Below are 22,493 nucleotides of genomic sequence, written 5' to 3'. Positions count from 1 at the left end.
ATTGAGGAAGGAGAGAACCAACTCCTAAAAACTGGCCTTCACCTGCACTCACATACATACATGTGTACACACACACACACACACACACACACACACACACACACACACACGACAAATAAAACAACAAACAAATAGATAAATGAATAAATAAAAGAAGACCTTCAGTGTGACTTTGATACTATTCCTAACTGGGTTCTTCCACTTATCCCTGCCCATAATAAAAAAGAAATTGGATTTTTTGACATCTTTTTTTTTGCCCACAAACAGCAAGACAGGCACTCTGTTGAAGCAAATACACCTTCACCACTTCACACAGTGAAGCAAGTGAGTGAAGCAGTGAGCAAGTAAATATTTTAGGCAAGCTCATTGTAGAAATGGATGACACATAGCTTAGCATTTAAGAGTGTGCATTAGAGAGTCCAGGAATCTGCCTTCATTTTGTAACTTCCAGGTGACTCTAGCTAAGGCATTTAACTACCCTTGTCTTTGTTGCCCTGGCTATGAAAGGGGAAGAACTACAGTGTCCATCTCATGGGACTGTAATGAAGACTGATTGAAATAATATTCCTAAAAGTGCATCACCATAGTTCTTGGCACACATGAAGCAGCATTGAAGTCTTAATTTTTGCTATTATAATTATTATTGTCTTCAATAGCTATGAGAGAAGCTGAGGGTGGCTCTGGAAACTTATGTCTTATACTCAAGAAGTGGCTGGGAATATAATTGGTACTTATGTCCAATTCTGTAGAGAATTTGTGGACTCAGGGCAGGGGGCTTTGTTGGTGAAAATCAACTAACAGTATGGTGTTTTGTTTAGGTTATCACACCACAGCGAAAAATCTCCCTGCTTGCACCCAGTCGGGAAGACATGGAAGAATGGATTAACATCATAAAAACTGTCCAACAGGGAGAAATCCGTGAGGTAAGACGAATGGTAGTGAATACACACAACTCTCGAGAAAATACTTAAGTGACTGCATTAGGGAAGTTGGTTTTCAAACAAAGAACTAGTAAAATGCACACAGAGACTGTCCAGCTGGGAAGTGCATATAGATAACATTTGGAAATCTGTTTAGAATTACTCACACAAATAGGAAAGATTTACTTAGGCTCAGACCCTGGTAACCATGTAGCTTAGACTCCTCTGTACACACCTGGTAGATGTGTCATGGTATATCTGTTAAATGAAATCCACGAGATGTATTTATGCAGCTAACTTAGATGTCCATAGTTGTTCAGAAAGTTGAGACTAGCAGCTTTAATTCCTATCTTCAGAATAACAGTAATAACACTTCAGGAAACTGAGGCTGAGAAGGAGGAAGGGTCAGATCAAGTTAAAATAAGCACTCTCTTGAGAAGGAAACCCAGGCTATGGAATCTTCTACCTCTGTTTTCTATCAGCTAGTTCTTCTGTAAATCTACCACAATTATAATCTATAGAAGTTGCAAGATGGGAAGGATCATGTCATTTATTAGAAAAATGTCTATATCATAGTGAAGCCAGATATATTTTTTGAATGAATATGTAAATCTAAGGGAAAATTCGAATTCAGAGTTTTGAGTGGGATTGATCCAAAGCCCATCTTAAAGCAAAATTCTTCTCTGAAAGTCTTGGCGATAAAGGAACAAAATGAATATAGCCTTTAAAGATCTTCAGTATACTAAAAAAAATTAATTCAGAAAAAAATTCTTAATGTCTTAAATAACTAACTAAGATAGAGGATTGTTTGGGGGAATTTAGGTTGGAGCAGTGTGGTCAGTAATAATGAGGCTTAGAAATTAAAAATAATGCCTTTAAAAAGAACCACCTTTCCTCAAACTCCTAAGATTTTGGGGGATTTTGACCGCTTGGTGTTATAGCTATACATTCAAGCTGTTCATGTCTGTGATGGGGGTAGCATGTCAACATGACTAAGCTGGAGCCTTCAGCATATCATGAAGCCTTCTTATAGGCCTACAATGTATAATGCTTAATTGAGAGTCCTCCAGTTTGAATAGAAGTAAGCCAAGAGAAAGGTATCGTTCTCCGAGAATGAGGAAGAGTGGGTAGTAAATGTTTCTGACATATGACATAGTATTTTCAATTTCACAAAAAGTCATGTAGGATATTTTGAATTTTAATTATTAGTTTAGGAATGCAAAAGTCCTAGAGAAAACCATCAGAAAATAGATGTGTCATTTTTGACTCCATTGAATTAAACACCTGGCTATTGACAACCCAGCACACACTGGAAAAGAAAAAATAATATGCTTGTTCACTCTCTTGGAAGAATTGTATAAGGACATAATCCAGACCTCTGCAGAGTTGCCTCAGGGACTTCAATATAAGAAACAGTTTCAGCTACTAGAACACTCTCACTACCAGGACCTTAGTATTTCACCTTGCTTGAAGCTTAAACAAGCAAATACTTCCCTTTCGCATGCACCTTACCTTTAACAGTCTTTTCTATCTTCTGTCACCAAGAGTGCCTGACATTTGTAGTGACAAAAGATTAATCATGGCTTTAGTGACCTATTAAAGTAGTGACAAAGTAATTGGATAATCTATTGGAAACTATTCAATATATTTATTACTAGATGTTCAGTTCTGGTGCTAAATGTGTTGAAAAAAGGGAGTAGAATTCTAGTTCCTGTCCCTAGTGAGCTTTTATGTAGTTAGGGAGACAAGATATATACAAACAGATGCTAGTACTGAAGTTAGTTCTCAGCTAAACCAGATACTAAAGCAGTATAGGAGTGCAGAAGAGGAAAGGATAAGAATCTAGTCTTCTGGGAAGAATTAGTAGAGAAGAAACTTGAGACTGACCTTGAAAGATATATGGGACTTAGTTAGTGGCAAGAGTTTGGGCCAGCAGAGTGTCCTGAACACAGAAACTGATAGAAGAAAAAAACTGAGTACCAAGAAAAGAGAGTCTTCTTGAAATACAATGAAACATGGCTGTAAAATGTTTAGGAATGTGACTAGGTATAATGGCCGATGGTTTTCAGTGCCAGGAGGAGTGAAAACTTCAAACGTTTCAACTGAAAAATGAAAGAGAGAAGAGTGTACACTTTAGAAATACAGACTAGAGCAGTGGGGGAGATGGCCTAGGGGTTAAAGCTTGCTAATGAGTGTGACAACCTGAATTTGAATCCTAGCACCCACATAAAAAGCCTGGCATTGCAGTATATTCCTGTAAATTTAGAGATGCAGAGGCAACTGAGTCCCAGGAGTCAGTTGGCCAACCAGTGTACCTATGATGGCAGTGTTTAGGTTGGGTGAGAGACCGTTTCACACAATAAGTTAGGGAGCAATACATATAGATCCTTGATTGCCTCCTCCACACTTGCACACAGGTACACCTGCACATATGTATGTCACATATGTACAAACTTGTGTACACCTGCCCCCTCCCCCACAAAACACAGAAGGGATTAGACAAGGGGAAAACTGGAGGCTAGAACTTCAGGGAGGGAGTTATCTATCACCTCAAGAAAGACAAAACTGAGTCCCAGAAGGATGACAGAAAAGGGGACAAATAGTAAATGCTAATTAGTAGATAATGGAGTAAGAAGGGAAGCTAAATATAAGAAAAAGACAATGTCAGATTGGGATGGAAGTCACTGGTAGAACACAAAAACTACCATGTGAGAGGCCTTTGCTTTCATCCAGCATGGAAAGAGTTTGTGACAGGAAAGTAAGGTTCTAACAATGGTCCTAAAGGCCTAATCTTAGAATGTTTCTTTTTTTCCCTCCTTTGTGGTTTTTCATTTTTCCCTTTTATTGAAAATAGATTCATTTCTCATACAATATATCCTGGTTACAGTTTCCCCTCCCTTTACTCCTCCCAGTTTCTCCCTACCTACCCTCCCATCCAGATCCACTCCCTTTTTGTCTCTCATTAGACAAAAACAGAGAAAACAACAAACCGTAATAAAAAAAAAATAACACTTAAGTTGGACAGGACAAACCAACAGAAGGAAAAGAGCCCAAGAGAAGGCACAAGAATCAGAGACCCACAGTTCACTCACTCAACAGTCCCATAAAAACACTAAACTGGAAGCCACAATACATACACAGAGGGCATGGTACCGACCTATACAGGCCCTGTGCTTGCTGCTTTGGTCTCTGTGAATTCATGAGCTTTACTCAGTTGATTTAGAGGGCCTTCTTCCCCTGGTGTCCTCAATCTGCTCTGGCTCTTACACTCTTTCTACCTCCTCTTCCACAGTGGTCCTGAGCTCTGAGGGGAGGGATGTGATGGAGACATCCCATTTAGAGCTGAGTGATCCAATGTCTCTGTCTGCACAATGTCTGGCTGTGGATCTCTGTATTTATTCCCATCTGCTGCAGGAGGAAAGTTCTCTGATGGCTGAATAGTGCACTTATCTATGAGCATAGCAGAATATCATTAGGAGTCATTTTATCACTACTTTTGTTTTGTTTTTAAGACGAGTATTATTTAGGTCTCTGGGCTGTCTAGTCTGGTTCTTTGTCATCTAAGCAGTATTGTGTATGGGCCAAGTCAAATTAGACATTGATTGGTTACTCCCACAAGCTTTGTGCCACCATTACCACAGGATATTTTGCAGTCAGGACAGCATTGTAAATCAAAGGTTTGTGGCTGGGTTGGTGCTTATGTTTCTCTTTTGATAGTGTGTAGAGTACGTTCCTATACCAAAGATACTAGAACATAGGGATGAAGGCTCTATGTAGGCACCTGAGTGATCTCACTTTGTACAATGAGTTGTGTGGGTGTTGTCTTCAGCAGTGGGGCCTTGTCAGTTTGTGGAGAGAAACCTGTAGTCTTGGCAATAGCCTGGATTGTTTGAGATTTCCATGGGACTCCTTTAGCCAACAACTCAATGGTTTATAACCTGGTCCTGGTACTGGAAGCTTCATTTGGTGACAAGAAATGGCCAGTTAGGTCTCCATCTCCCCCTTTATTTGAACACTTAACTAGGATTGCCTTCTTAAATTTAAGGAAGTTTCCATTGCACTGGGATTCCATGCTGCCTCTCAAATGCCCCACATTCCCTCCCTGTGCTGACCTTAGCCTCCCATTTCCAGTATCCCTACCCCCAGTCCACCCATAAAATCTATCCTATAGCCCCCTCCAAGAGAGATTCATGTGTCCCCGTAGTCCCTTTTTCTATTCCTAACCTCTCTAGGTCTCCAGATTGTAGATTGGTTATTATTTACTTAGCGACTAATATCAACATTAAGTGAATATATATTGTATTTATCTTTCAGGGTCTGGGTTACCTCACTCAGGATGATTTTTTCTGGTTCCATCTATTTGCCTGCAAAATTCATGGCATCATTTTTTAATTTTTATTTATTTATTTTTTAACACTGAGTAATACTCCATTGTGTGAATGTATCTACCATATTTTCTTTATTCATTCTTCTGTTGAGGGACATCTAGGTTGTTCCAGTTTCTGGCTATTATAAATAAAGCTGCAATGAATGTGGCTGAGCAAAAGTCCTTGTGGTAGGGTGAAGTGTCCTTTAGGTATATGCTCAACAGTGGTATAGCTGGATATTGAGGTAAATTGATTCCCCACTTTCTGATGAACCACTGTATTGGTTTCCATAGTGATTGTACAAGTTTGTATTACCATGAGCAAAGGATAAGTGTTCTCCTTATTCCATATCCTTGTCACTTTTTATTTTGACCTTAGCCATTCTGACAGGTATAAGATGGAATCTCAAAGTAGTTTTGATTTGCATTTCCCTGGTGGCTAAGGATGCTAAACATTTCTTTAAGTGATTCTCAGCCATTTGAGTTTCATCTATTAAGAATTCTGTTTAGATTGGTACCCTGTTTTTTATTGGATTATTTGGCTTTTTGACGTCTAGTTTCTTGAGCTTTTTTAAATATATTTTGAAAATTAGTCCTATATTGGGTATGAAGATGGTAAAAACCTTTTCCCATTCTGTACGCTACCGCTTTGTCCATATGGCATTGAGCTTTGCCATGTAGAACTTTTTATTAGTTTTATGAGGTCCCATTTATTAATTGTCCATCTTAGAGCCTGCACTAATGTTGTTCTATTCAGAAAGCTGTCTCCTGTGCTAATGCATTCAAGGCTATTCCCTACTTTCTCTTCTGTCAGGTTTAGTGTATCTTGTTTTATGTTGAGGTCTTTGATCCATTTGAACTTGAGTTTTATGCAGGTGATTAGTATGGATCTATTTGGATTCTTGTACATGCAGACATCCAGTTTGACCAGCACCATTTGTTGAAGATACTATCTTTTCTCCAATGTGGATTTCTGGCTTCTTCATCAAAAATCAGTTGTCCATGGGTGTTTGACTATATGTCTGGGTCTTCAGTTCCGTTCCATGGATCAACGTGTCTGTTTTTGTGCCAGTATCATGTTGTTTCTGTAGTACAACTTGAAATCAGAAATAGTGACACCACCAGAAGTTCTTTTATTGTTCAGGATTGTTTTAGCTATCCAGGGTATTTTTGTGTTTCCATATAAAGTTGAGAATTGTCCTTTCAAGATCTGTGAAGAATTGTGTAGGAATTTTGATGGAGACCGCATTGAATCTGTAGATTGGTTATGATAGAAAAGCTATTTTTACTATGTTAATCATGCCAATCCATGAGCATGAGAGACCTTTCCATCTTCTGATATTTTCTCCAAAGACTTGCAGTTTTTTATCATGCAAGTCTTTCACTTGCTTGGTTAGAGTTACCGCAATATATTTCATATTATTTGAAGCTATTGTTACAGGTGTTGATTCCCTGATTTCTTTCTCAGCCCATTTGTCATTTGTATATAGGAGGGCTACTGATTTTGTGAATTAATTTTATGTCCAGATACTTTGCTGAAAGTTATTAGCTGTAGAAGTTCTCTAGTGGAATTTTTGAGTCACCTGTCTATACTATCATATCATTTACAAATAAAGATACTTTGACTTCTTCCTTTCCAACTTGTGTCCACTTTATTTTCTTCAGTTCTCTTATTGCTCTAGCTAGGACTTCAAGTATTATATTGGCTAGGTATGGAGAGAGTGGACAACTTTGTCTTGTTTCTGATTTTAGTAGAACTGCTTTGAGTTTCTTTCCACTTAACTTGATATTGGCTATGGGCTTACAATGAACTCCTTTTATTATGTTGAGGTATGTCTCTAATCCCTCCAGGACTTTTATCATGATGGAATGTTAGATTTTGTCAAAGACCTTTTCTGTATCTAATGAGATGATCATGTGCTTTTTGTCTTTCAGGTTTTTTTTTAATACGATGGATTATATTTATTGATTTTGTTATTATTGTTGTTGTTTTTCTTATAGTGAGCATCTCTGGCATGAAGCTTGTTCATGACTGATGATCTTTTTTATATGTTCTTAGATTTTGTTTGATAGTCTTTTATTGAGTATTTTTGCATCTATGCTCTTAAGGGATATTGTTCTGTAATTCTCTTCCTTTGCTGAGTCTGTATATGGTTTGTGTATCAGAGTAACTATGGCCTCAAAAATGAATGAGTCAATGTCCCTTATGTTTCTATTTTATTGAATACTTTGAGGAATATTGGCATTAACTCTTTTTTGAAAGCTTATAGAATTCACTCTTAAAACTATCTGGTCCTGAGATTCTATTGGTTGAAAAATTTGTAATGACTTTCTATTTAACTGATAATTATAGGTCTGTTTAAATTGCTTATCTGACCTTGATTTAACTTTGGTAAATGGTATCTATTAAAAAATTATCCATTTCTTTTAGATCTTCCAATTTGGTAGAGTACAGGTTTTTAAAATATATCCTTATAATTCTCTGGATTTCCTCAGTGTCTGTTGTAATGCCCTTCTTTTCATTTCTGATTTTGTTAATTTGGATATTCTCTCCCTGCCTTTTAGTTAGTTTGGATAAAGATTTGTCTATCTTGCCGGGCGGTGGTGGCGCACGCCTTTAATCCCAGCACTTGGGAGGCAGAGCCAGGCAGATCTCTGTGAGTTCGAGGCCAGCCTGGTCTCCAAAGCGAGTTCCAGGAAAGGCGCAAAGCTACACAGAGAAACCCTGTCTCGAAAAACCAAAAAAAAAAAAAAAAGATTTGTCTATCTTATCGATTTTTCTCAAAGAAACAACTGTTTGTAGCATTGATTCTTTATATTGTTCTCTTTGTTTCTATTTTATTTATTTCAGCCCTCAGTTTGATTATTTCCTTCATCTATTCCTTCTGAGAGAGTGATTTTTTTTCTTTTTGTTCTAGGGCTTTCGGGCAGGTTGTTAAGTTACTAGCATGAGAGTTCCTGTTGTTGTTTGTTTTAACTCTTTTGGGGGCCTGTCACCCAGCTCCCAAATAAATCACACACAGAGGGCTTATTCTTAATTATAAATGCTTGGTCTTAGCTTGGCTTGTTGCTAGCCAGCTTTTCTTAACTTAAATTATCCCGTCTTATCTTGGGTTTTGGGGGCTTTTATCTTTCTCTGTTTCTGTATACCTTTTCTTTCCTTCTCACTCAGTGTCTGGCTGTGCAGTCAGGTGGATGGGTGGCTAGCCCCTGAAGTCCTCTCATTCTCTCTTGTTCCTTCTACCTCTTCCCCAGATTTCTCCTTCTGTTGATTCTCTCTGCCTGCCAGCCCCGTCTATCCTTTCTCCTGCCTTGCTATTGACTGTTCAGTTCTTTATTAGACCATCAGGTGTTTTAGACAGGCAGAGTAACACAGCTTCACAGAGTTGAAGAAATGCAATATAAACAAAACACACCTTAAAATAATATTCCCCAAACAAGCTCCAATTTTTTTCTTTTTAATGTAGGCACTTAGTGCTGTGAACTTTCTTCTTAGAACTGCTTTCATTGTGTCACATAAGTTTGGGTATGTTGTTTGTTCATTTTCATTGAATTCTAGAAAGTCTTTAATTTCTTTATTTTTGTCTTGACTCATTTTTCATTAGTAGTGAATTGTTCAGTTTCCATGAGTGTGTAAGCTTTCTGTTGTTTCTGTTGTTGTTGATATCCAACTTTCATCTGTGGTGGTATGATAAGACACAGGTTATTATTTCAGTTTTCTTGTATCTGATGAGACTTGCTTTGTGTCTGAGTATTTGATCAATTTGGAGAAAGTTTCATGAGGTGCTGAGAAAAAGGTATATTATTTTGTCTTTGAGTGAAATGTTTTTAGGTCCATTTGGTTTATAATGTCAGTTACCTTCAGTTTAGTTTTTGGTTGGATGGCCTATCTATTCAGAGTGAGATATTGAAGTCTCCCACTATTGGTATGTGAGGGTCAATATGTGATTTGAGTTTGTAGTTTCATTTACAAACTTGGGCGCCCTTGTGTTTTGGGCAGAGATGTTTAGAATTGCAGTGTCCTCTTAGGGGATTCTTCCTTTGATGACTATGCAGTGTCCTTCCCTATCTCTTCTGATTAGTTTTCGTTGGAAGTCTATTTTGTCATATTAAAATGGCTGCACCAGCTTTTTTCTTAGGTCCATTTGCCTGGAACCCCAAGTAGCCACATCTGCCAGCTCCACAGAAAATTTCCTAAGAGGTAACCTGGTGCCACCATACTCTCCTAAAAACCAGGGAGTAAACATAAACCAAGGAATAAAACACCCACTCAACAAAGACAAAACCAGAAATCAGCATCTAGAACTTTAATCATCCCATCGAAAACACAGTCAGTAACAGCCAGGACAATATGTCTCCACTAGAGCCTGGCAACCCTACCACAGCAGGCCCTGAATGTTCCAACATAGCTGAAGCACAAGAAAAAGACCTAAAAACAGTCCATATGGATATAGTAGATGAACTTAAAGAGAAAAATGAATAAATCCCTTAAAGAAATCCAGAAACACACACACACACACACACACACACACACACACACACACACACACACACACACACACACACGAAAAAGAAAAAGAAAAAGAAAAAAAGAAGTTCACACAAATGAATAACCCTGTTCAAGACCTAAAAATGGAAATAAAGTCAATAAGGAAAACCCAAACAGATGGAATTCTGGAAATGAAAAACTTAGGAATTCAAACAGGAACTATACAGATAAGCTTCACTAATAGAATACAAGAGATGGAAGAAGGAATCTCAGGTGTTGAAGATACGATAGAATAAATGGGTACATCAGACAAAGAAAATGTTAAATCTAAAAGCACTCCTGACACAAAAGATCCAGGAAATCTGGGACACAATGAAAAGACAAAAATCTAAGAATAATAGAAATAGATGAATGAGAAGAAACACAGCTCAAAGGCACAGAAAATATTTTTGACAAAATCATAGAAGAAAATTTCCCTAACCTAAAGAAAGACATGCTTATTTAGGTAAAAGAAGCATACAGAACACCAAATAGATTGTACCAAAAAAGAAAGTCCCCTCAGCACATAATAATCAAAGCAATGAATGTACAGAACAAAGAAATAATAATTAAAAGCTGCAAAGAAAAAAGACCAAGCCACATATAAATGCAGACCTATCAGAATTATACCTGACTCAATGCAGACTCTGAAAGCCAGAAGGGCCTGGGCAGTTGTGCTGCAGACTACTATACCCAGAAAAAACTTTAATCACTATAGATGGAAAAAACAAGATATTCCAAGATAAAACCAAATTTAAGCAATATCTTGTCTACAAATCCAGCCCTACAGAAGGTGCTATAAGGTAAACTCCAACCTATAGACATTACTACTTCCAAGAAAACACAGGGAATAAATAATCTCAGACCAAACCAGTAAATTCAAATGAGGAGATATACACGCACATACTGACGTTCACACTCACACCACCATCACCACCACCACCGACAAAATAACAGGAGTCAACAATCATCGGTCATTGATCTCTCTCAATAAAAAGACACAGACTAACAGAATGGATATGAAAACAAAATCTATCCCTCTGCTGTATCCAAAAAACACACCTCAACATCAAGAATAGACATTACCTCAGGGTAAAGGGTTGGAAAAGATTTTCCATGCAAATGGGCCTAAGAAGCAAGCTGGTGTAACCATTTTAATATCCAACAAAATAGACTTCAAACCAAGAATATTTATTTCTTACATTTTGGCCTACACAAGAAAGAACATTCATAAAGATACTGCATAGAAAATTTATTTTTCTTTTGTTTTACCTGACATGGATTGGGTCTAGGGCCTCAAACATGCTGTACAAATGCCTCAACATTGAGCTTTAGCCTTCCTCTGTTTTAAAAAGACTTTTGTCTGTGATCTTCCTTGGGGAAGACTGTTTATTTTTTTTCATTATTTTATGTTTTATATTTAAGTCTTTAGTCCATCTTGTTTTGATTTTTGTCTACAGCATGAGGCCATAATCTGTTAGGATGCCTAGTTTTCATAGCACCATTTATTGAAGTGGGTGCCTTCCTGTTTATATTCTTTTTTTGTGAGCTAGAAAACCACTTTATTTGTTCTGGGGAGTTGTCCAGAGTCCCCTTAGAACTTCTGGAACTGCTTCTTGGTGCCAGCAGCCTTGGTGACCTTGAGCACGTTATTTTATTTTATTTTTCTTTATTAAGAAATTCTCTACTCACTCCTCATGCTATCCACAGACCCCCCTCCTCCCTCCTCCCACCCTCCAACCCTCCCTCCCAAGCCACCCCACTTCCCCACATCCCCCATATCAAGGTCTCCCATGGGGAGTCAGCAGAGTCCGGCACACTGAGCCTAAGCAGGTCCAAGCCCCTCCCCATTGCATCAAGGCTGTGCAAGGTGTCACACTACAGGCACCAGATTCCCAGAAGCCTGCCCATGCACCAGGGACAGATCCCAATCCCCCTGCCTGGGTGCCCCCCAAACAGTTCGAGCCAAACAACAGTCTGGGGAAGACTATTTCTTCCTCTCTCTTAGCATTCTTTAGTTGCCTGTAGTTCTTTGTTTAGGGTTGAGGCCACTTGGGCTTTCCGACTCTGTCCACATTACCATGTCTACCATTCAGCTCAGGGTTAGGCAGTCTTGGTGAGACTTTATGGGTATAGATTCTTCCATTCCTAGGAAACATAATCTCACAGCAAACTCCCTATTCCTTTGGCCCTTACAATCTTTTCCCCACCTCTTCTGCAATGAAGATATGCATATATGTATGTAACAACAATTGATGAAGAGAGAAGCTATGTATTTGAAAAAGCAGGGAGGGGTATATGGGAGGGTTTGGAAGGGGGACAGAGAAAGGGCAATTGATGTAATTATATTATGATCTCAAAAAATAAAAGAAATAATTATTTTAAGGTTTTTATTTTTAATCAGGAGCTTACCAAGTTGCCCAGGCTAGCTTTGAACTCATTCTGTAACCTAGAGAGGCTTTGAACTTGTGATATTCCTGTCTCCATAGAAACTGATATTAGAGCCCCATACTACCAGTCTCAATAACTCTAACATTATGTGGTAGTTCTGCTCTTAGTTTTTTGAGAAGTCTCTATACTGTTTTTCATAATGTTTATGTTAATTTGCATTTTATAATAAACAAGTTTTCAAAACTCCCTTTGTTCAGTATCCTTTCCAACACTTTGCATCTCTTATTTCTTTTGATCATAGCACTCTAACAGGGATACGATGCTATCTTACCATGATTTTGATTTGCATTTAGTGATTAGTGATACTGAGCATTTTCAGTTGACCTTCACAAAAAAAGTCTGTTCAGGCCTGTTGACCTTTTAAAGGACTGTGTTTTATTTTTTTATTTTATTTTTTATTAGTTTCTTTTAAGAAACTACAATATAGTTACATCATTTTCTCCCTTTTTCTTTCCTCCCATCAATCCTCCCTTGTACCTCCACCTTGCTCCTTCTAGAAATAATAGTCTCTTTTTCTTTTCACACACACACACACACACACACAGAGAGAGAGAGAGAGAGAGAGAGAGAGAGAGAGAGAGAGAGAGAGAGAGAGAGAGAGAGAGAGTTGCTTGTATGTATATGACTTCAGAGCTGGGTAGTTGGTATTGGATAACCAATTAGGGGTTAATCCCTGGTAAAGATTATTTCTCCTGTTCTCGGCAGTTCTTAGTAGCCTGTGGGTCTTTATTTGTGGGTGGGTCCCCGTGAGATTTCCCATTTCCATGTTAGCATTTCTCTTGGTGCTGTTATTGTTTAGGCAGCCAAATTATTGAGGCATTATGGTTGAGCTTCCCTGTCTTTTGTAGGAAATACAATCCCACAGTAGATTTCCAGGTCATTTGGCTATTAAAATCTGTCCACCTCCTCTTCCTGGATGTTCCCTGAGCCTTGGATGTAGAAGCTGTGCTATAGATATATCAGTTAGGGTCAGGCCCCTTGTGGTCATTTGTTCTCTGCATTTTTGCCAGTTGTGGTTTTCTGTAATCGTCTATGTCTGTTTGCAAAGAGAAGTTTCTTTGATGAGGGGTGATAGATACACTTCTCTGTGGGGATAAGGATAAGTATTTAGAATGCAGTTAGGAATTATGCTGGTTTAGTAACGTGACGGTTAGTAGTTCTCTAAGATCCATGACCTCACTAGCCCTGTGTAGCTGGCTAGGTTTCCAGTACCAGGCATGATTTTCCCTCCTGTTGAGCAGGCCTTAAGTCCAACTATAGGGTTTTTAGTTAGCACCAAATCACTCTTTAAGTTTTTCATGCCATGCTGGTGATCTTCTCTTTCATAGGGTTTGCAGCTGGATAGAACTAGATAGGTTTCTTTCCTCCCTTGGAAGCTTACATAGCACTTTCCAGTACCATGAAAGCTAAGGAGCTTGTCATGTCAGATCCTACTCAGCAACTCCAGGTCCTGTGTCCAAAGTGCGTGGTGTCTTCTGCAATAGGGACTTACCATCAATTTCTGGGAAGCAACCAAGGGCAACAGCAATGGCCTATATTGTTTTAGGAATCTCTTGAATGCCCTTAAGCAACAACTCAAAAAAAAGAGTTTCTCATGCCCGGTAGTTGGAATTTTGTTAGTCTAGAGCTCTTGCAGGGAATATTGTCTGCTTGAGCAGGATAACTTCATTTGAATTATGTATATACATAGACTTACATGCATTATGTGTCATTTAGGTAAATTAATAGTAATATGATTCCTTATGGCTTTTCAGACCTCCTTGATGTTATTTATCCTCCTTCCTCCCTCTCCTTTCGTATTGACCTCCTTCCCCCACTGCAGTTAACACCCCCTCATTTTACCTACTTCCCCCTTCCAAATCACTTGTATCATTTTATATTCCTCTCTAGTGGTACACTTGCTTTCTTCATTTTTAGTTGAATTTCTTACATATTTTAGGTATTATCTCCTCCTCAGACTTACAGATAGTTTCTCTCATTGTGTAGGCTCTCACTCACTTTGTTTTTTCTGCTATGATGAAGCTTTAGGTTAAAATCATCCCATTAGTCTATTTTTCCTTTGGTTACCTGAGCTTTCAAGGTCCTGTAAGGAAAAATGTTGTCCAAACTAATATTATGTCTTCTCGGTTTTAGTAATTTTACAGTTTTGAGTTTTTATTTGCATCCTCACTTGTTCTGACTTGATTGTTGTGTATGATACAAATGTCAAATTTTTTCTTTGCATATTGATATATAGTTTTCCCTAGAGCATGTGTTGAAGAAAGATGTCCTTTCTCCATATTGTGTTCTAAAAACCTTTGCCAAAACTTAATTATAAGTGCACTGGTCTATTTTTGGGTTTCATTGGTTTATGTATTTTTTAATGCCAGTACCATGATGTTTTGGTTATAATCACTTTATGTTTTCAAATCAAGGAGTTTGATGCCTCTAGCTTTGTTCTTTGATTCAAGATTATTTTGGGTTCCATACAAGTTTAAAGTAGTTCATTCCATGTCTGTGGATATGACATTGGAATTTTCATAGGGATTGTGTTGAATCTATAGACAGCTTTGTGTATTATGGACATTTTCATAGTATTAATTCCTCTAATCCAAAAACATGTATCTTTCAATTTACTTGTGTCTCCTTGATTTATTTCATTATATAGATCTTTTACATCCTTGATTATATATATATATATATATATATATATATATATATATATGAACTGACCTTTAAAATCACTTTTATAAGTAGGATTATTTTCTTAATATTTTTTGGTAGATCATTATTTGCATATACAAACACAAATGATTCTTGGATTCCGATTTTATATCCCACAACTTTATATAACTCACCATTTTTAATGTATTTTTCTAGTCTGTGGGCAATGGATATAGTAGGATCAGCAAATAGAGACAATTTTACATTTTCCTTTTCTATTAGAGTGGTTCTTAGTTCTTTCTCTTTCCCAATTGCTCTGCTAGGACTTCCAGTACTATGCTGAAAAGGAGTGACATTTGGCATTCTATTTTGTCCTTGATCATAGAAGGAAAGCTTTCAGCTCTTCACTGTTGAGAACAGTGTTATCTATGGATTCGTCATAAATGGCCTTTATTATGTTTAGGTACACTCCTCTTGTGTATAACCTATTGAGAGATATCTAGAAGGGATGTTGTATTTTGTCAAATGTTTTTCTGCATCTATTGAAATAGTCCTACTAATTTATACTTGACTTTGTTAATATGGTATATATCACATTTATCAATTTTAATATGCTGAACTACTTTGAATCCCAGTGAGGAATCCCACTTGATTATCAAACTTGGTTTGCTGTATTTTGTTGAGGATCTTTGCATCTATCGTCATCAGAGACATTGGCCTATAAGTTCACGTATTTTTTTATAACAGTCTTTCTGTGACTTTGGCATCAAGGAAATGCAAGCCTTGTAAAATGAGTTTCTGAGTATCATTCATTCTTTGATTCTTTAGATGATTTTAAGAAATTTTTTTAGTATTTCTTCTTTACTATCTTGTGCTTCTGAGGCACAAACAGTGCCTCATGCACTCAAGGCAATAAATTTACCACTGAATTACAATTTCATTCCTTCTTTCCTTTTTAAATGTTTGATAGAAATAAACAGTGAAGCTCTCTGGGCCTGGGATTTTCTTTGGTGAATGACTTTTTATTATTTATTCAATCTCATTACTTGTCATTGTTCCTCTCTGATTTTCTCTTATTCATGATTCAGTCCTAGTAGGTTGTGTGTGTCTTGGAATTTATTTATTAGAGATGAAGTTACTGACAAATTCAGTGTCTGACAAAGGCCTACTTTCTATTCCATAGGCAGCTATCTTTGTGTTGTGTCTTCATATGACAGATTAAGAGGGAGAAAATTCTGAAGGTTCGTATATAGGAACTAATATCATTCATCATGGCTCCACCCTCAGAACATAAAGGTTTCCCAAAGGTTCTCTGGTAATACAACCACATTAAGAGTAAGGATTTCAGTAGAGTGGGGGTGCTACACAAATATTCAATCCATTGCCAGTAAGAGTCTGATCAGAGCAATGGGGTGTGTATTTTCAAGATGATAAAAGTCAAACACAAATACCCAACAATTAGGCTCTGAAAACTTCAAGGCAACTCACCTTTCTTAGCAATTTGTATGCCTGCTACAGTTTTGAATCTGTCTTCAAATTCGATTTTTAAAAATTTGTATCAGCAAATAGAAATGCCTGTAGTGACATACTATGCCAGTCCATGGCTGCTGTAACAAATTACCAAAAACTTTGGGACTTAAAACACACAAATTTACAAATTGGGTGTAATTTATAAATCCCTATATTCTTATCACTTAAGAGAAGTTCAAAGTCATCCTCAGCTAACTAGCAAATTTGGGGACAGCCTGGGCTACGTGAAACCCTGCTTTATAGCAAAACAAATCCAAATAAAAACAAAAAGCCCCAAATGTATTCTCTTACATTGGAGAAATGTAAAAAAACAAAACCAGCAATGTCTTCTCCGATTTTGGAGGCCAGAAGTCTGACATCAGAGTCTGTCATGTCTCTCCGACAGTCTTAGGGAAGAATCCTTTGCCTCTTCCTAGGCTTTGGTAGTTACTGGAAGTTCTTGGACTTGCAGCATACCATTCCGGTCCCTGCCTCAGCCATCACACTGTGCTTTCCCGTGTGTCTCTTTGTTTTGTATCTTCCCAAGTTCTTCTCTCTGTATGTGTCTGTATTCAAATTCCTCTCTTTTTATAAGAATACCAGTAAGGCACCAGCAAGACTCCTTGTATGTTCCTTTCTGTACTCTGTGTATGTTCGTTTTGGGGGCAGTATTTCTCCTCAACCTGTGGACATGTGACACCTCAAAATAATGTATCTGCTTCTCAAATCCCATATGGGAAGTAGTGGAGGATAGACATTCCCACTCTGAAAGGGAAAAAATAGAAGAACTAGAAGGACTGCTGGTCTATAGAAAGCTGGCAACCCAGAAAAGCAAGTTCCACTAGGTTTAGAGGCCTGCAGCTAATTATCTGTGGCTCAGTGTTGTCTCCTGGCTTCACTCTCTCAGCCCACCTGTAGCTAAAAATGGGGCCTCACCTTCTGGACTCTAGGAGGCAACCCCTCCCTCTGGAATGAAAGAGGCAATGACTTCCTCCAGTAGGCCCATACTCCTATATTGGCAAGAACAACAAATTTGAGCCTCTCAACAGCATCGCTGGCCTCCAAGTCATCATTGGAACCCATTTTTCTATTTTCCGGAAGGAATACTATGAGCTCCCAGCTAAACAGCTTTCTTCATCACTTTGTGCTGTCGAGTCTCAGAACCTTCTTTCGTTGAGTCTTGTGTCTGAACCTTTCAGTCCATGGTGACAGTATTCTGCTGAGATAGCTGATTTCAACCTCATGTCCCACGATGAATCTCTCCAGAAAAGCTTTTTCTACCCATACCCTAGATGTTCACTCCAGAGTGCACTGTTTTGTGCTTGAAATATGGATAGGTTGAGAAGTTGCCAAATCTTCAAGTTCTGGCAACTGTTTACTTAATAGATCTTTTGTGAGCTAAACTATAACCCTACCTCAAAGGCATATGTTGAAGCTTAATCCCTAATTGTGACTGTGCTTAGAAATAAGACTTGAAGGGGATGGTTGAGGTCAAATGGAACCATAAGGCTAGGGACTAAATCCATTAGGACTGATGGCCTCATGAGAAAAAAACAAAGATCTCTTTCTTTCTTCGTATGCCTTTATTAAGTAAAAGGCATGTGAGCAGAGAGTGAGAAAGTGACCACATCCATGCCATGAAGGAGGCCCTTGGGAACTACATTGGTTGACTGTCGGCTTTTGACCTTCCCCATCTCCTAACAGTGAGAAGACAGCTTTTCCCAGTCTGTGGATTTTGCTATGGAAAGCCAAGTAGAGTAAGAAAGGTCCCCACAACAATGTATCTCTTTCCTGGTGCATTTTGCATAAGCAGTGGAGAGAAACCAGACTGTCCCTTCATAGTTTGCTCAAGGTTCAAGCTCATCATCTGAACACTTTTTGTTTTTCATTCAACAGTACGATGAAATGGTTCTCTTCCATTCTAAACGGTATCATCTCCCTGCCACTCTCCTATAATGCTTCCTGTTTTCATCAGAGACTGTACCAGAAGCAGTTCATATTTCTAACGATATTCTCAAAGCAGTATGGTCTTTTCAATATCATCCGTCTCAAAAATCATAGTATTTATATACTAGGCAAAACTGTAAAACCAGTTCCATATTTTTAATATCTGATGCAGAAACAGGTACATCTCAATTTGAAAATCTGTATTCATTTTCCAGGGCTGCTGTAACAAACAAAAACTGAGTGGACTGACACAGCAGCTATTCTCTCCTATTTCTAGCAGGTAGAGATCTGTATTTTAGTTAATGAAAGGGTCAGGGTCTCTTGAAGGCTCTAGGAAGAGGATCTTTCTTTGCCTCTTTCTACTGACTTGCAGCTACATTATTGAATCTCTGCCCCCACTGTCACATGATGCTTTCTCCTGTGTGTCAGTGTACTCTATATTATCTCAAGGTGTTCTCTCTTACATCTCTTTCCATATTTTCTTATTCTTATAAAGACAGCAGTCCTCGAAGTAAGTCCCACTTGGTTACATATGCTAAGATAGTGTTTCCCAATAAAGTCACATTCACAGGTACCAAAGGTTAGAACTTGAACATATTTGGGAGGACATACAATTCAAACTACCACACATACTCATCCAGGTCTGGATGCATCAAACTTTACTCACAGAATAAGATGAACATGATGGATATAAATTCCATTTCCTTAACAACTGAACCTAAGCAATATCCATTAAATATGTATTCCTTTATAGTTAATCCATAATCAAGATACCCAGGTGGAGTTGTTCATTTCTTCTACTTGGTCCCGTAGAGCCTTGTACAGTCTTTAAAAACTTATCTTCTCCATGCTATGACTATCATTTTGAGGATTTGTTTCCTCCAGTAGACCGAGTTCCTTGATGTATATGACTTAGTGTGATCTCTGTCGCTCTGGTGCTTATTATGTTACACAGTATATAGTCACAGGTTCCTAGTAATGTGGAGGAGGGAAGAGAAGGAAAATGGAAGGAAGAAAGATGTTTGTTTAGTTATAGACAGCAGCCTTGGGAATAGAAAGGAACCGTGAGCCAATATCAAGACTCTCTCTCTGCCTTCTATTCCGGTGTTCCTAGACCTAGGTGTCAGCATACAATAAAATTCCAATCACAAAGCAATTCCAAATTGTTAGCTTGTCAGAGTAGCTTTTTCTACCAAAGAAAACTTTTGTTTCAGTTCAACAGTAGTTTGACACATAACCAGCATGCCCATGGGGAATAGAGATCAGAGAGTACTGTGTGCGGGCTATGTCTTGGATGGGTAATTCCAATAAATGGACTAAGTTTGAACTTAAGTTTGAGCCCTCAGCAGCAACCCCTAAATAGACTGTTGTCAGCTTACATCTGGGAGAATGTATTGTTCTTTCAAAAGCTTACCATGCCTTTATACACACAACCCATTATGCATTGACAAGAATAAAGAACCTTTATGAGTCTTTGTCTAAACTCTTTTTTAAAAATGGCAGAGAAGAAAGTGAGACATTCATGAGAACTAGAGAGAAAATACAGGGAAAGTCCTGTGAAAATATACACAGAACAAAGTCAGGGGGAATTCAGTGCCTATGCATCCATACAACTAAACCATTCCTGATACATGACTATGCCTTTCCTGTAGAGGTGAAAATCAGGCTGTGATATGCAAGTGCCGGATAACAAAAATGTCAAAGCAATTAGTATGAAAGAAGACACTAAACAGAATGCTACCATTAGGGCAGGGACTGTGTCTTATTACTGATTATATCTCAAATGCCTTGAAAAGTTATAAGCATATAGTAGCGATTCAGTAAACATTTGTTTAATAACTTAGTGGATGAATTAAAATGATTAACCAAGAAACTGCTGTAGGCAGTCAAAGCGTGGTTTTCAAAAACAGGAAAAGCTCATGAGAAAAGGATTTAATGGTCTTTCAAGTGTTGTCCAAGTAAAGCAACGTTCTGCTCACTTGGCAGCTGTATTACAAGGAGGAGCTAAAGCCTCGCAGGTATTCCTCAGTTCTGTGTGTAAGCCCTGCCACCTGCTTTTCTTTGTCAGAGCATTTGGATACCCCTCAACTTCCAACTCACTCCTTTCTGTTGCTTTCTATTTAGAGAGCCAAGACCAATCGGAATAAATTTTGCTTGGACTAAACTAATATAGAGGTTGAGCAAGGAATAGAAAGATCTTTGCTCTGTCTTCAGATCCTATTTGAGATTATTCCCATCTATGTCTTTTTTCCCTTCTGAAGCCAGTAACAAAATGAAATGAAAACAAAAAGTGAGCCCTGTGCCTGCCAGCCCTCTCCTTCACACGCTTTGACACCTACATTGCGGGCTCTTTTAGTCCTAGCAGCTGCTTTTCTGGTCTTCCTGACTCCATGGCTGTGATTAACCCTCCATTCTTTCTTCTCTCTCTCTTTTTTTTTGCTTTAGATCCCTGCAGCCGAAAACAACCCTTTCCTTATCGGAATGCACTGCTGGTATTCCAGCAGTAGTCCTTGGACTCAGTTCTGCAATGTTTGTCACCGGAACATTCCTGCCTTATCTCGAGATGTCATCATCTGTGAAGGTACCTTTCTGACTGCTTTAGAAAGCAGAGCTCACTCGATAGAGCTAGGCACGACGGGGCTCCTATGGCGTTAGTATTACAGGTCCAGTCTAAGCCTTTGGTTCTTGGGTGAAGTTAATCCCAAGGGAGGGAAAGAGAAACTAGCATGAAGGGGTGTTCTCGTGAATAAAAATGGAGGGTTGGATATAGGAAGGTGGGACTATATGGTCAGAAGGATTGAAAAGTCAGAAGTTACTTCTTTCCTACTATTAATTTTAATGTAAAATGAGTAATAGGAAACTTAGCTCACAAAGAATCAAAAGGAACTGGTTCATATTAGAAGTAGGCCTTTGGAAGTGGGTCAAAACTATTTAGAAAGTGCTTGAATTCTAACCTCCAGAGAAGCTTAGGGAAGGGAATTACAAGTTTTATTGCCACTAGACTCACACCTATTTTTTCTTCCTCCTTTCACAGTCTGCAATGTGAAATCACACAAAATGTGTGCATTGAGAGCAGGCAAAGACTGCAAGTGGAATACTTTGTCTTTAACTGATGACCTCCTTCTACCCGCTGATGAAATAGTAAGTACCAGCCATATCCTCCCACAGACACCTTCCCCGACTCTTTGAAAGTCATGACACACAGGGACAGGAAGAATTCTCCCTGAAATTAGACAAGCAAAGTAGTCTCTTCCACAGAATCCAATGACCTAAAGAATATCATGAGTTAAATCCCAACCCCCACCTTTCATTAGCCAGTAGCATTGAGGGCAGGTCCATGAGACTTATCTAATGTTCTCCATGGGTAGTATAATTATCCCAGCTGTTCCTTCTTTTATCTCTAATTTCTGTCTTTTGCTTTTTTCCACTTCAGCAAACAATGCCTCATCAATGGGTAGAAGGAAATATACCTGCCAGCTCTCCGTGCGCAGTATGTCATGGGAGCTGCAGGAGTCATCAAAGACGTCAAGCTTTCCGCTGCCTCTGGTGTGATTCTACGGTGGGTGTCTTTTCATATCTTTGATACTTAAAGACATTTATTTCTAGAGAAGAGGTAGATTGGAGATTGTAATTATACAAGGATATATAGGTAAATAGATATGTATCTCAGAGGCCCTTACACCAAAATGCATTATATAGATTCCATTGTACAGAGCCCAGTAATTTCGCTGTCGTATATGGCTATGGAATCTATTAAAGTGTTCGTAATCTGATGCTTCCTAATTGATGAAGCCATCTTGACAATGAGAAAAGATGAATTCTCAAATGTCAATATGAGCAATTAGAAATAAATTCTGGAGTCTCTCCTTAAGAAAGGATTCCTCCCTCATTCATTACCTGCTAGGAATTTATAACCTTAATTAATGGTTAGTAATAATGACAACAAATTATCATTGTTACTATGTACTGATTATCTTCTATTCATGATCTCAGTCTTTAGAACAACGTTGAACTAAGCCTCATTGCCCCCATTTTACAGATGAGTAGTATGTGGCTCAGAAAGGTGAACTCATGGTCATATAGCCAGCAAAAATACAAAGTCTTGATTAACATATAATTCTGATAAGAC

At 38.3% G+C, this 22,493-nt stretch overlaps 1 protein-coding gene across 1 annotated transcript in view; it reads left to right on the top strand.

Moving 5' to 3' along the window:
- Positions 1–22,493, top strand: part of Dgkk (diacylglycerol kinase kappa) — a 129,469-nt gene that overhangs the window by 52,955 nt on the left and 54,021 nt on the right. Inside the window, 4 exon segments of the mRNA XM_052750517.1 lie at positions 819–923; positions 20,810–20,945; positions 21,399–21,505; positions 21,798–21,923. Of these exon segments, the coding sequence (XP_052606477.1) occupies positions 819–923; positions 20,810–20,945; positions 21,399–21,505; positions 21,798–21,923 (474 nt within the window).

This window comes from Peromyscus californicus, unplaced genomic scaffold (genome assembly GCF_007827085.1).
Source record: "Peromyscus californicus insignis strain IS unplaced genomic scaffold, ASM782708v3 Scaffold_10__1_contigs__length_136768540, whole genome shotgun sequence".
Classification (NCBI taxonomy): domain Eukaryota; kingdom Metazoa; phylum Chordata; class Mammalia; order Rodentia; family Cricetidae; genus Peromyscus; species Peromyscus californicus.
This window is presented reverse-complemented; position numbering and strand designations above follow the sequence as displayed.